Source organism: Taudactylus pleione, unplaced genomic scaffold, assembly GCF_031769625.1.
Source record: "Taudactylus pleione unplaced genomic scaffold, aTauple2 ptg000236l, whole genome shotgun sequence".
Lineage (NCBI taxonomy): Eukaryota > Metazoa > Chordata > Amphibia > Anura > Myobatrachidae > Taudactylus > Taudactylus pleione.
In genome coordinates, this window is record NW_028284638.1 from 646,411 (window position 1) to 659,654 (window position 13,244).

Consider the following 13,244-nt stretch of genomic DNA (forward strand, 5'->3'; position numbering starts at 1 on the left):
ATTTGTTGCACTACTAGTGGAATAGAAGTGAGGTTATTGTGGTAATTTAGCCCTAAATGAAAGTTATCCGTTAATTAATATTAGCAGATAGCCCTAGCAGAATTCAAGTGTTTATCTAACCATTATTATCCTGCGTCGAACTGGCAGTCAAATCTTTACTCTGGGAATCCAGTATTGCTTGACATTTCTAAGGTACCAATGTGCACAGCTTACTTTCAAGTACTGTAACTTAGATGACAAAATTATGTTTGTTCAGTTCTTTGAAGGTAGCAATCACACTTCAGGTAATTTTCTGAAATGAAGGCATTTTGCATGTCACTGTTTAGCAGAAAAAAAGACAATGAAAGCTTTGTTGTAAGGATGAAATGGTGACAGTTCCTAATGGAAAGGAATAATACATTGACTAAAGCTCCGGTGTTTAGACTGAACCATGGCAGACTGAACAATAAAACCAATATATACAATAATAGAGGCTATGACATTATTATTGCTCATGTTTAATGATAATGATAACAAATGGCTTGAACGTTGTCTTTCAAAAAAGCCTGGAGGGTTTTAGGGAGGGTCTGGCAATGCCTGTCCACCGCCAACCGCCTTCACCCGAGCCACCCCACTATTCTCTCCTGAGCGTTTGCAGCGATGCCCAGAGACTGGGCTTCACTGGGCATGTGCTGGTCTATACTTTTGCTCAGCAAGGGGAGATGTATCAAGCATTGGAGAGAGATAAAGTGGAGAGAAATAAAGTACGGTACTACTACAAACCTATCGGTTTGTCATTGCCATTTCACAGGCTGTGTGTGAAAAATGATATTTAGGAGCTGATTGGTTGGTACTTTATCTATCTCCACTTTATCTCCTCCCAGCGCTTGATACATCTCCCCCCATAGCAGAACTAGGTCCTCGGGAGGTCTCGTATTCTTGGCCGTTCTCTCCAACTGTTCCCCAGAGGCTGCACTCCCTGCGGGCACCACAGGATACAACTATTGATTTTTTTTAAAAAAAACATGGAAATTATATACACAATATTGCTATAAAGTATGTAACCCAACTGTATTATTTGCTGTCTTTGTCTAGCAGATAGCCTTATAAGCCATCTGCTGGTGACTATTTAAATTAATTAAACTGTGCAGTTGTTTTTGTGCTATTGTGACAGTAAATTAATACAGGTACATGTTGATATTGGATACCCATTTACTTTACCACTTTGTCTGCCCTTTTTAACCACAACATATTTTTCTGTTATGTAATATAATTCTCCCTGTAGGGTGAACCAGGGCTTCCTGGGCTACCTGGACTTCCTGGGATAAAGGTAAAAAAATCTCTTAATAACATTTTAACAGTTAAAAAACAAACAAAAAAAAAACAATTTAATAGTTAATACAAAACAAAACAGTAGTTTGGCTGCTGTGCATGTGTTTTGCTTATACAGTATATATATATATATATATATATATATATACAGTATATATATTTATATTTAAATATATATTTATATATATATATATGCTCCTCAATTATGTCGTGTCTGCAACGACAGCAGCTTTTTCCTAACTATCTAGATGTTAATATGGGATGGGCTCAGGATCTCGACAGATAAAATTCAGAAGCCGGCATCCTGACAGGTTTAGGAAACCGACACTTGTCAGTAGGTATCCTAACCCTTCCCCTACCCCTCGCCCTACCTCTCTCCAGCCTAAACCTAACCTCCCCCTGTGCCAAGCCCTAACATTCCCTGCCTAGTGCCTAACCCTCCCCCCCAGTCCCTAACCCTAAATCTCCACCTAGTGCCGAACCCTACCCCTCCCTGTCCCCCCCACTACTTGCCTTTGGGATGCCGGTTCCGGGAATCTGATAGGTGTTGGGATTCCGGTGCCGGTATCTAAGCGCCGGCATCCAATGTGCCGGGATTGTGACTACATCCCGTTAATATATAGGCTACTCTTGGAAGATTTATAAAAAAATGGACCCAGTTGAAAATGTTGTTAGATGAACTGGTAAATGTTAGGCTGCAGGAAGCCCAATAACCTACCTAAAATACATTTCTATTTCTATGCACTCATTAATACATTGACACTCCCATTATCTCTATGCTCTTACTCGATTACTTCCATGTCTCCACATTTCTCCCCATATCTTTATACTTATATCTTTATGTCTTTACTCAATCATGTCTTCACTAATTTATATCTATGTCCAGCTACTTTCATGCTCAGCTACTTTCTTTTCATGTCCTTACACAATTATCCCCATGCCCTTATTCAGTTATGATCCTGCGTGCTCTGTTGAAGCTATAGGCCTTGTTGTTCTTGCTCTTCTTAGCTACTGCTTGACATAATACTTATTTACAAAGTGACAACCAGGGGTTGGCTGGCAACTTTCAGCCTAGGGGGCAACACAAGCATTTGGCTCCAGCTTTTTAACCAGCAAACTGTGATGGAAAAATTAGTGTAACGAAAATCTTGCAGGAATGGTTTATGTGATGTGGGTTTGGCTTATGTAATGTTGGTGTGGCTAATGTGATGTGGGTTTGGCTTATGTAATGTTGGTGTGGCTTAAGTAGAAATTTAAATATAAAAAAATCTTATGTCAAAGATCAATAAACAAATACAAAACCTACCAGCCCCAACTTGACAAAGCAGGGACTATTCTATTGTCTATACAATAAACACATTTAAAATCAGACTGCGCTTCTGATCGTGGTAATACCTGAAATTTAAAAGGGCAATGCTTTTGCTAGCCAAGCACAGCTAGCAAAACACACCTAGTAATAGCATTGCCAGAGCCGTAACTAGACTTTTTGGTGCCCTGTGCCAGAAAGAACATTGGCGACCCCCTCATTTTTCAAAGGGACATAATGCACCCAAAAAAGGGGAATGGCCTCATGGGGAATGGCCAGGGAAGAGATGGGGGAGGCCAGGAGATGCTGGGGATGAAATAAGAGGAAACTACAAGTGAGAATGATAATAAACAGAAAATTGGCCCAAACAGCGCCCCCTGCCCTGTGGTGCCCTGTGCGATTGCATCAGCCGCACTACCCTAGCTACGGCCCTGAGCATTGCCCTTTTCAATTTTGGGCATTAAAACAATCAAAAGTGCTGGGTTTAGAACCCGACACTTAATAAATAAACCCCCAAATCTGACCGCCTCTCTTCACTCATTAGAATTTTTATACCAGATCTAATCCCCCTTTGTTTAAAATCAGACCCCAAATTTCATCGACACAAACCTCCATTATTAAAATTCCTACCCCAGATATGACCCCCCACCAGTGACGTGTGCGGTCAATGGCTGGAGAGGCACACTTGTATAAAAAAAACAGTTCTTTTTTATCAAAACTCTGGAGCATGACAGGGAGTTCGGTAGGAGAGGGAGTATGACAGAGGAGGCTCTGCCTCCCCTGCCTACCCTGACCGCACATCCCTGCCCCCACACACCTGATTAAAAGCTGTACCTCAAAATTGATAAAATTAAAAATAATGCCACAAGTACCATCTTATTGAACATCTTACCCAAAATATGCCTGCCATTTTTATTAAAAGTCATAGTGCAAATCTATTCTCCCTCCCTCCCTCATTGCAAATAGTGCCCAGACCTCAGATCTTTGAGGCAACCCAACTATAGAACTCTGAACCTTCAGCATACTAACCCTGCTGCAATCAGTCCCTCTCGTTGTCTAGTCCTCCTGCAGCCTGAATTCTGATTGGTGGATAGCTCCAACCATCCACCAATCAGTGTGGGAAGACATCCCACCACTGTGATTGGTGGATGGGACTAGAGCCATCCACCAATCTCTGCATTCTGCCAAACACAGTCGGACGCTGCGGCTGCATCACAGGTATGTGACAGCCTGACAGGTGGCCGGGAGACAAAAAGAAAATGCTCCCCAGCCGTTCGTCCTGTATGAATAACATAAATGGAGTGGCCGGGGAGCTTCTTCTGTCTGTCTCCCGACGGCAGGGTATGTGATGCAGTGTGCGGCTGCAGCCACCCGGCGGCCTCCTAACTTTAAAATTGTAGCGGCCTGGGGGGCAGATGTCAGCCTGCCCCCCAGCTCAGGCCGCCCCTGGTGACAACATATTTTACAGAACAGTATGAGTATAACAAACATACATTGGTTGTAGTACTTAATAAGTAAAACAAGAGCCAAATGAAGTGAGGGTCTTGCAATTGAAACAGCAAATAATAGAATTGGTAGACACAAAGGGGATACTGTAATGTAGCATAAATTTATGTCAATTTTGCACTCCAGATTGCTGGATGTAATAATACCTAGTGATTAAGTGTCACTAATGGGCCAATTGCACATGCGGAAACGCTAGTTTTTGCACGTTTTAAGTAACGGGCACATTCATTATTGGGGCCCGATAGGGCCACGGAATATTCAGCAAACTCCGAAAACTAAAATGTTTCTGTGTCTGCTTGTGAGTATCAATGCCATATTCAGCTGGCGCTGGTTTCCAGACCTCCGCTCGTTCATATGGGAAGGAGGTCCGGGGTTGCGAAAAAGTTTCCAAGTGGAACACTCCAACTCCTCTACAGTGAGTGACATACAACTATGCACATGTGTGACCTCAGGTCACGCATGCACACAGGGCAGACCCTGCACTGGAAAGTAACACTGTATTTCAATAGCAGTGTCACTGATAGTGGGGACAGCTGCTTTTCGGACCAACTTATGATCGCATTATAGGAAAATATTGTATTATATCTACTCAAGTTGTCCACTGGCTTTTATCGGCAGCTTCAGTGGATGCCCGAAAATAATCATGATGCCTGTTAATAATCCAATCATAATCATTCACCTCATTAACATGCACAGGCAGTGGCAGATTTGGGGCTGCGGGACTGCAGCCCCCACAGTCAAATTCCCCACCCACAGGGCCTGCCTAGGCTAGCAGCAGTGGTAGTGACTTATTATTGGAAGCACTACCTGCTGATCACAGCCAGGCAGACAGTCCCAGGGGGAGGTGTTTTCTCCCCTGGGACTGCTAGTCCGGACTGCAATCGCAGAGAGAGGGCTTCCCATGGGAAGCCACTCCCCTGCTATAACGGAAGCCCTATCTGGCTCATAGGCGCTGCAACTAATGCAGCCCCTAAAAGCCAGCCTGTCTGCTAGCCTAGCAGCAGCTCCGGGTTTAAGCCATGCCGCTTATTTGTGCCACACACACCGCAGCCGCCAAACTTAAATCCCACTTCTCGGTGACATCACCTGTCAATCATGGGATGGCAAGGGAGGAGAGGGTTAATGTGCACTGCAGACCCCCCAGCCAGACAGGTAAGGAGCCGCCACTGTGCACAGGGTTGGTAGGTGACTGCTATCAGCCTGTGTGTGTGGTCATCTTCCAATCACACAAACAGTCCCTCATGTGGTTCAGAAGTGATCCAGCTTCTTTATGTGAGAGATGAATGGTTGGACATCATTCAGTTTGACCACCCTAAGTAGACACTGATCAAATCAATCAGCACAGGGGCTGATCACATGCTTGGACGCACATGTGGCCATCTTTAAATTTGAGAGGTCACTGGCCAAGACAGCTACAACATTTACTATAAGTACTGTATTTTACAAGATTTAAGTTTCAGCCCTGTACAGAAATGGATTTTGCAGCAATAATGATTAGGAGAACTCATGCTGATTCATATCTGCTATTATTCTAAAAAGCATTTTGATTTTATTGCTTTCTTGTCGCAAAGAGAGAGAACATTTCATTGTGGAATCAGCTGAGCATCCTTACACTGTGTGTGCAGAACCTTTCCTATTTCATTAAGTGATGTACCACTTGAAATATTACAAAAGCGGAGAGAGCTGAGGCCTGTGACAATACCATAGTTAACAAGGGAACGAACACTTACAGCAATAATGTTAGAGCATTGAAATAGGGAGAAAAATGATTACAGAATGAAAGCTTGTTTTATGAGTCACACGGATGTCTGCTATGTTTGTGTTAATACAGTGGTTGTGGGCGATGATAGCATTCTTTCCTTTTATAGCAGCATTAGCAAGTCAACAAAGCCTTCTTGTCATGACCCCTTTATTCTGTATTTCCCCCACTCTTCTGTGTATCTCTATTCTATAAGTTTCTAGAAGTAGTCTACCTCCTACGGGTCTAGATGTTAGGAACAGTGCGGCTACTGATTTGTCCTCTCAGCTTTCTTTTCTGTTTTTACTGTTTACTACAGTGATCCCACTTTATGACACCCCTTTATACTGCTGCCCTCACTCAGCACAATGTAAACATTTCTGGGCAAAAATTAATTAGACAAGTAACCCCATTAAAAGTAACTATCCATTACCACCCCCATTTTGTGTTCCAAGCCTACAGGATCTCTCTCTCTCTCACTCTCTCTCTTTTTAGATTATATATTCTATGAAAAATGTGTTTACTTAGCAAAAATAAATGACAGATATTGTCGTACTAAGGAATAGAAATCACAGTAATGGTGTTGGCCAAGTACTGTAATGCTCTGTATCTTGGCTTATTCTAATGCTGCAACTGATGTGTTTATAATGAGCTCCCTCTAGTGACAAACAGGGAAAATGCCAGTGGAATTGGCCCTGAGTTTATACACAACGGTATCCCTTTTATTCATGGTTGTGTGCCTGTATTGAATGGAGATTGCATATTGATTGTACTTAGAGAATGTAGCAATTTAGTAACTCAGCAAGTAAATAAAATCTTTCATTCAATCACTTGAGCTGAGAACAGCTATAAATAAAACATGAATTATAGCTGTAATACTTTTTTTTCTTGATTTTCTTTCCTCCTTTTCTGTTTCATGTACTAACTATCTCTTGTCCTTGTACTTTCGTGCCCCCAGTTATTCTTTTATGCTCACTTTTTTTATTTAGTATCATTAGTTCATTATATTTATTTAATATATAGTAACACACACACACATTTATATATAAATATATATACCGTATATACACTCACACATATATATGTGGATAAACAACTGAAACGTTATTACATGTGTTCACCATTTATTGATCTGCCTCCGTCCGAGAGTGCTGCACCATATGCAGTGTATCTATTTGATTTGTGGGGGCACCCGGCAAAGCTAAATTATATCGTGTGGAGTGCTGGTCCGGTGCTGGACCATATATATATATATATATATATATATATGGAGTTGGCATGAATTACCGCCGGACCTAAGCCCGGCGGATGAAATACCGATGCCGGAAGGCTGGCTCTTGAAGATCTCAACTGAGGTGACCCTAACCCTCACCTCTCCCCCCCATAGCCCTAACCCTCCCTTAGGGCTGCCTAACCCTAACCTCCCCCCTAGCACCTATCCCTAACCTCCCCCCAGGTGTACCTAAACCTAACCCCCCCCTCCCCGCACCATAAACCTAACCCTCCCTGGGGGGTGCCTAAGCCTAACCTCCCCCCAGTGGTGCCTGACACTAACTCCCCCTTCCCCTAGCCTAGCCCTAACCCCAGGGCTGGCCCGAGCCTTATTTTTTTGGTAAGCGAAAATAGATTTCAGCGCCCCTTGTTGGGCTTTGCGCTTGCCAAAGTCACGAGCCGAAAAAAGAAAGGGGTGTGTTCTCGTGGGAAAAGTTGAAACCCAGTAATGGTGATGTTCCAGCTTGTCGGTGGAGTATAACCTTTTAAACCATGTGCTAATCAGCCAACACTGTTTGAATTTTGGTACGAGTACACGAGACCTCAGACGCACTGTTTTTAGACGTGTTTGTGAATTAAAACTTTTAAGCACTATGGAGCACTCCCTTTTTGTCTTTCTTTAATAGCTATTTCACTCGTGGGATTTGGGATTTTCAAGGAGAGCAGCAGTCTGGAATTTATTGGGACACTGGTACTATTATTAGGACACTGGATTATACATTGCCCTGCCACACAGTGTGGATGTATACATTGAGTGGTAATTACCTGCACGCAGTCAAAAGATGCCGCACACACATATATATATATATATGTGTGTTTTAATTTAATTTACTGAGTTTAAACAAAGCATAATAGTTATAAGATATACAGATATATATAAATTGCCAATTGTGTAGTATGTGTGTGTGTATATATATATATATATATATATATATATATAATGCACCCCTCCATCCTCCTCCTTCCCCCTCCCCCCAAGGCTGCAACATCTGTGACAAGCAGCCTGACAGGTGGATAATCACTGCTCACCTTGACTTCTAATAACCATCGTCCTAAGAGGAGCGCTTCCATGCAACTCCTCATCACTAGCACAGCACTGAAGCACAAGAAGGCAGCAAGCGGGTGTGTGGCGCCGGGCTTGACGTCATCACGTCATGCTGCGCAACCAGAGGAGGGGGAGCTGCTGAGTTACATACAAGGCAGCCATAGTTCTCCCGGTCATTAAATCTATTGCTGAGTCTGGACCACCATCTCTCTACATTATTCCGTCTGTGGCCGCGCCGGGAAGGAGCTGAATTACGGCCCGGCGGCTTTGCAGCGCCCTTTGCTGACTGAAGCTCTACGTGCTTGCGTACTTCGCGTAACGGATGGGCCGGCCCTGCCTAACCCTCCAGGGGGGGGTGCCTAACCCTAAGTCCCCCTTGGGAGTCCCTAAACCTATCCCTCCCCTCCCCGGCTCTAAACGCTCCCGACGCCCAGCTTACCTACGTTCAGTATGCCGGGCGTCGGGATTTCGGTGTGGAACTAATGATAGGCATCTGTATTTAGACGCCTATCATTAGTCCCATGCCGGCATTTCACTGGCTTCCTGACTACATCCCATATATATATATAGATAGATAGATAGATAGATAGATAGATAGATAGATAGATAGATAGATAGATAGATAGAGGACAAGTGCCCAATAGTATGGTATCTCGTGATACAATCGGATAAAATAGAGAACAATTGGCTAATTTCCCGTACCCTATGTACACTTGTTATATAAACATATAATGCAGAATCCCATCATCCAAACACAGTTCAGAGTGATGAATTGGCCTCGGGGAACCCTCAGACTCCAGAACGCCCCACATGTCCCCTTGGACAGCAACTTTATGAGTGAATGGTGTCCACAACGTGATGTAATTAGCATCCAGTTTTATTCATAAAAATGTGAAACACAAATATTACATACGGTTTAAAATGAAAAAAGAAAAATGTCGCTTATCTGAAAGGGATGGTAGCTGGTCTTGCAGGGGGTCCCGTAGGCACACAGCAGGTAAGTAGTGGTTGTTATAGCAGAGGGGCATCAATACCCTATGGGTTTCACCAATATAGGCTTCCTCATTGGTGTACATAGGGTACGGGCAATAGCCAATTGTTCCCTATTTTATCCAATTGTATCACGAGATACCACACTATTGGGCGCTTGTCCTTTCTTTTTTACTTTATCCCTAGATTATACCACCTAACCTAACGGTGACTAGGACTGAGCTGCCACTTCTGATAAGAAGGATTCTAGTGTGAAATACTAATTGGAATACGAAACTGGATTAGGATCAAGCGCCACAGTTGTATCTTCTATCAATATATATATATGGATTCACAGCAGGTGCGGCACTCGTAGCAGCAAAACAACTCCTTCACTTTTGCTGCTACAAGTGCCACACCTGCTGTGGATCCATATTTGCTATTAGAATGTGAGGGCACCGGGCGTTTTTGCTTTATGGATGTTGGGAGTGCGGGACCTACATATATATATATATATATATATATATATATTTATTTATTTTTTATTTAGTTTTTAGAAGAAGAAGAAAGTGATTAGATATACTTTTCATATGCAAAGCTGAATACAGATTACTGTCAATTTTAGAGATGGTTTAAGACATCCCTGAGCATGAAACTATATGATTCCAAATATAGCTTATTTACCTCTTATTGTTCCGTATTACATGTTCAAGATAAGTTTATGAGGATCACCCCATTTTCTAACCCTCTCCACACTAAGTATGGCAGTCTGGATAGAAATTCAATATTTTGGCTTACCAAGACGTGCTTCATAGTCTGATCCTGACGATGCACAGTACATAAAGCATACCTTCATACATATTGAACCAATACATTCCATTGTAAAATAATTTAAAGTGTAATGGGCATTGCTGTGCTGGTAATGTACATTTGTACATTTCTCAGAAATTAATAATGTTATCAGCAACAGTGATACTTGGCACATATATTACGATGTTGCAGCCATCATGTGGGTAAAAGCAGTCTTTCAGCTGCTCTGCCATGCCCAGTCTTTCCTGAAGCTGTAAAATGGCCAACCTCATACAATTTGGCCACATACATGTGTGGCAAACCTTAATCATTCCTCAAGGGGATCATACTACTAGACCTGCACCAGGTTGAAATGCAAGTGCCATTCCCTGCAGTATACTGGTGGGCACCGTGATAGTAATAAATGTGAAGCAACCATGATGGTTGCTCTTCGATTGATATCACAGTATGGTGAAAAAAGTGGTGGAGGGCGATGAACTAGTCTAATGACCAGCCATTTTCCCACTGCCTAGAATTACATGAGTAATTAAAGACTACACAGGGTCCATATTTGTACTGTGACCCACAATTTCTAAATACGTCTTTGGAAAGACTTTAGAATAGAAAGCAAGATGAATAATTATTCACTTAAAATGGAGAAGGAAGGTCACAACATTAAAGATTTGCCAAAAGTCGTTTCTGAAATGCTCCATAAGTCTGCATACATAACCGAGCGAAACAAAATCCTGGAAGAAATTTCCAAACCCACCCGCAAAGCACAGTGCAGTCATTTTCAAATAAAGTCGGTCTGAGCTGCACATAATTGCAGACTTATTTTAGTGCAACTATAAATATGCATCCTTTAATATGAAAGCTTGGTCATGGAGGAAATATTTAAAGACATAATAATATTCTCAGTGTTTTCCCTCTTGAAATGTTCCACTCTCCACTATAGAAAGAAAAGCAGTCTCTTTTACTGCTGGTTTCACCGTAATCCTCCATAGCAGGTATCATGCTGATGAGAGCTGTTATTAGCCCTCCAGTAGGAAGTAGCATGTAATAACATACATGTTGAACGACAGTACATTAATCAAAAGTTTTCCTCATATTAGTTAGAGAAGGATTGACTTGAGTTTTTATCAAAAGTAGGGTAATAAATGTTTTGGAAATAAATACCTCACAGTTAATCTGTGCCATACATTCTGAGGTGGGAATCATGCAGTGAGGTACTGAACCTCCAGGTACAGGAAAATATTTCATGCACACTTGCTGTGATATAAAGCAATGACCATATTTCCTGACATACTTTGGAACAAGGAATTTTTTTTTGTTTAAATAAAGTGGTGGCTCATGTGTTTGTGAAGTTATATGACAGCTTTGCTTTTATACGTAGTTTACCATAGGTTTACTTCATATTACACCACATGAACATCTGTTAGAAACAAATACTCTTTGTGACCCTGAAATTTAATTTTAGCAAATTTAGGAGCACTGGCACTGTGCGCTCCAGATTGTAATCAAAAGGGGCTCGTAAACTCAAGTAATGAGGCAATGAAATTTGCTGTATATTAGTTGTTCCTTCAGTGCTACAGTAAGTGTTTGTTTTTGTCAGTGGAAACCATGGAAGGAAGCTCACACATTGTATATGCTGGTTACGCTGCTGCCTATTGCAACCTAAAACTGTAATCGCTCTACCATTGTAGTTACATCTGATTTGTAGATGTCAGGATGGATGATTGATGTGTGTTTGGTTATATACATAGTGTAAGTACTTCACAGATTCATTTGTATTCCCATTTTTACTTTAGTATTCTAGTCTCAGTATAAATTGAGATGTTATGTTAGCCCCTGTTATTGACATCCTTTCAGCCATCAGGTCAGTATGATAGGAATAGAGGTAGAGATCAGTGCTTTAATGCATGTTTTACTATTTCCCTCACCTGCCAGCTTCATCTGTCATCCTTGATTGACTATAAATGATCAGCAAAAGATACAGCGGCAAAAGTGAGGGCAATTATTAAGAATAACATATAGATGAGTCATTTTACATGATGGTTTTATCAGAATCAGCTTTATTGGCCAACTATACAATCATATACATGGAATTTGGCTCCGGTTAACTACCAGAAAGCCCCAGTGCTGCACGTGGAATAGAATGATAAGCGTCCTTTAGAGTGGTAGAACAATGGTCCCATGTGTGTTCATCCCTAGTTGGACACTTAACATGTTGTCTATACCTGGGTACTTCCTTGCTCAAATTTGCTCTATTGAAGTCACCCAACACAGTAAACAGTGAATCTGAAAATGAAGACTACAGATCATATATCTGAACAACCAACTTATATCATTAACACACGCTTGAGGGGAAATTTACACCCCAACCAAGATAAATGAAACATAGAGAATAAAACGGTTTACAATTAATGAAGAATGACTCCAGATCTGAACTACAAGACCTGTAGTTCAGGTCATATTATTTGTTATTTACATGCGTTAGTCACTTAAGTTTTGTTTTTGCAACTTGGGATAATAAGGACGTGCAGTCAGCGTACGCTGAGCCTCCCCTGTCATACTTCCTTCCTTATCATACTCCCTGTCATGCTCCAGAGTTTTGATACATGTGTGCCTTCCCAGTCATTGACCTCACCGCACGTCACTGTGCATATAACAAATATGCATTATGATTAAAAACACATGGGCAGGGATGTTGGTGTTCAGAATTGCATTTGAAAATTGGTGTTTAGAAAGTCCGAACTCCAGCACACCTTCACCATAAGGAACCTTTAACATAGCAATTGCGTCACTACAAAAGAGATTGAGGCTGGACATTTTCTAGCCAAAAAGTGCACCGTTTCTTAAATATAGAGTCTGAGTTAATGAAGGATCCAAACTGCAGACCCTCCACCATGGCCTCTAAGTTCTACCAGATTCAAAATGTTCTTCACCTGGACTTCCCTCTTAATTTACGAATGCAGTCACCTGTGTTGAAGTAATTGATTAATAAGAAGGGTGTTTTTGTACCAAGTGGAAGGGTATGAATCTGCTGGGCCAGAGGACATTTCATATGAAGACACCAGTACTTAAAACTAACCCCAACAAAAGGTACATCCTAGGAAAGAAGATGGATGCATTCCAGGGAAAGAAGAAACCAGACAGGGCTCTAGTCAGACTATGTAGAAGGAGGGTACCTGAATGACAAAGCAAGGCTATAGCCTATAGGAGGAAGGAGCTACCAACACAGCTGAAGAAGCCAGGTCGGTCATCCCTAGCAGTCAGCCAGAACCCTAAGGATTTACCCAAACCCAGGA

At 41.8% G+C, this 13,244-nt stretch overlaps 1 protein-coding gene across 1 annotated transcript in view; it reads left to right on the forward strand.

Annotated features, from left to right (window-relative positions):
• The window catches only part of COL25A1 (collagen type XXV alpha 1 chain), a 519,499-nt gene that overhangs the window by 430,147 nt on the left and 76,108 nt on the right, over positions 1-13,244 (forward strand). Inside the window, exon 18 of the mRNA XM_088479454.1 lies at positions 1,265-1,309. Within this exon, the coding sequence (XP_088335580.1) occupies positions 1,265-1,309 (45 nt within the window). The remainder of the gene's footprint in view (positions 1-1,264; positions 1,310-13,244) is intronic.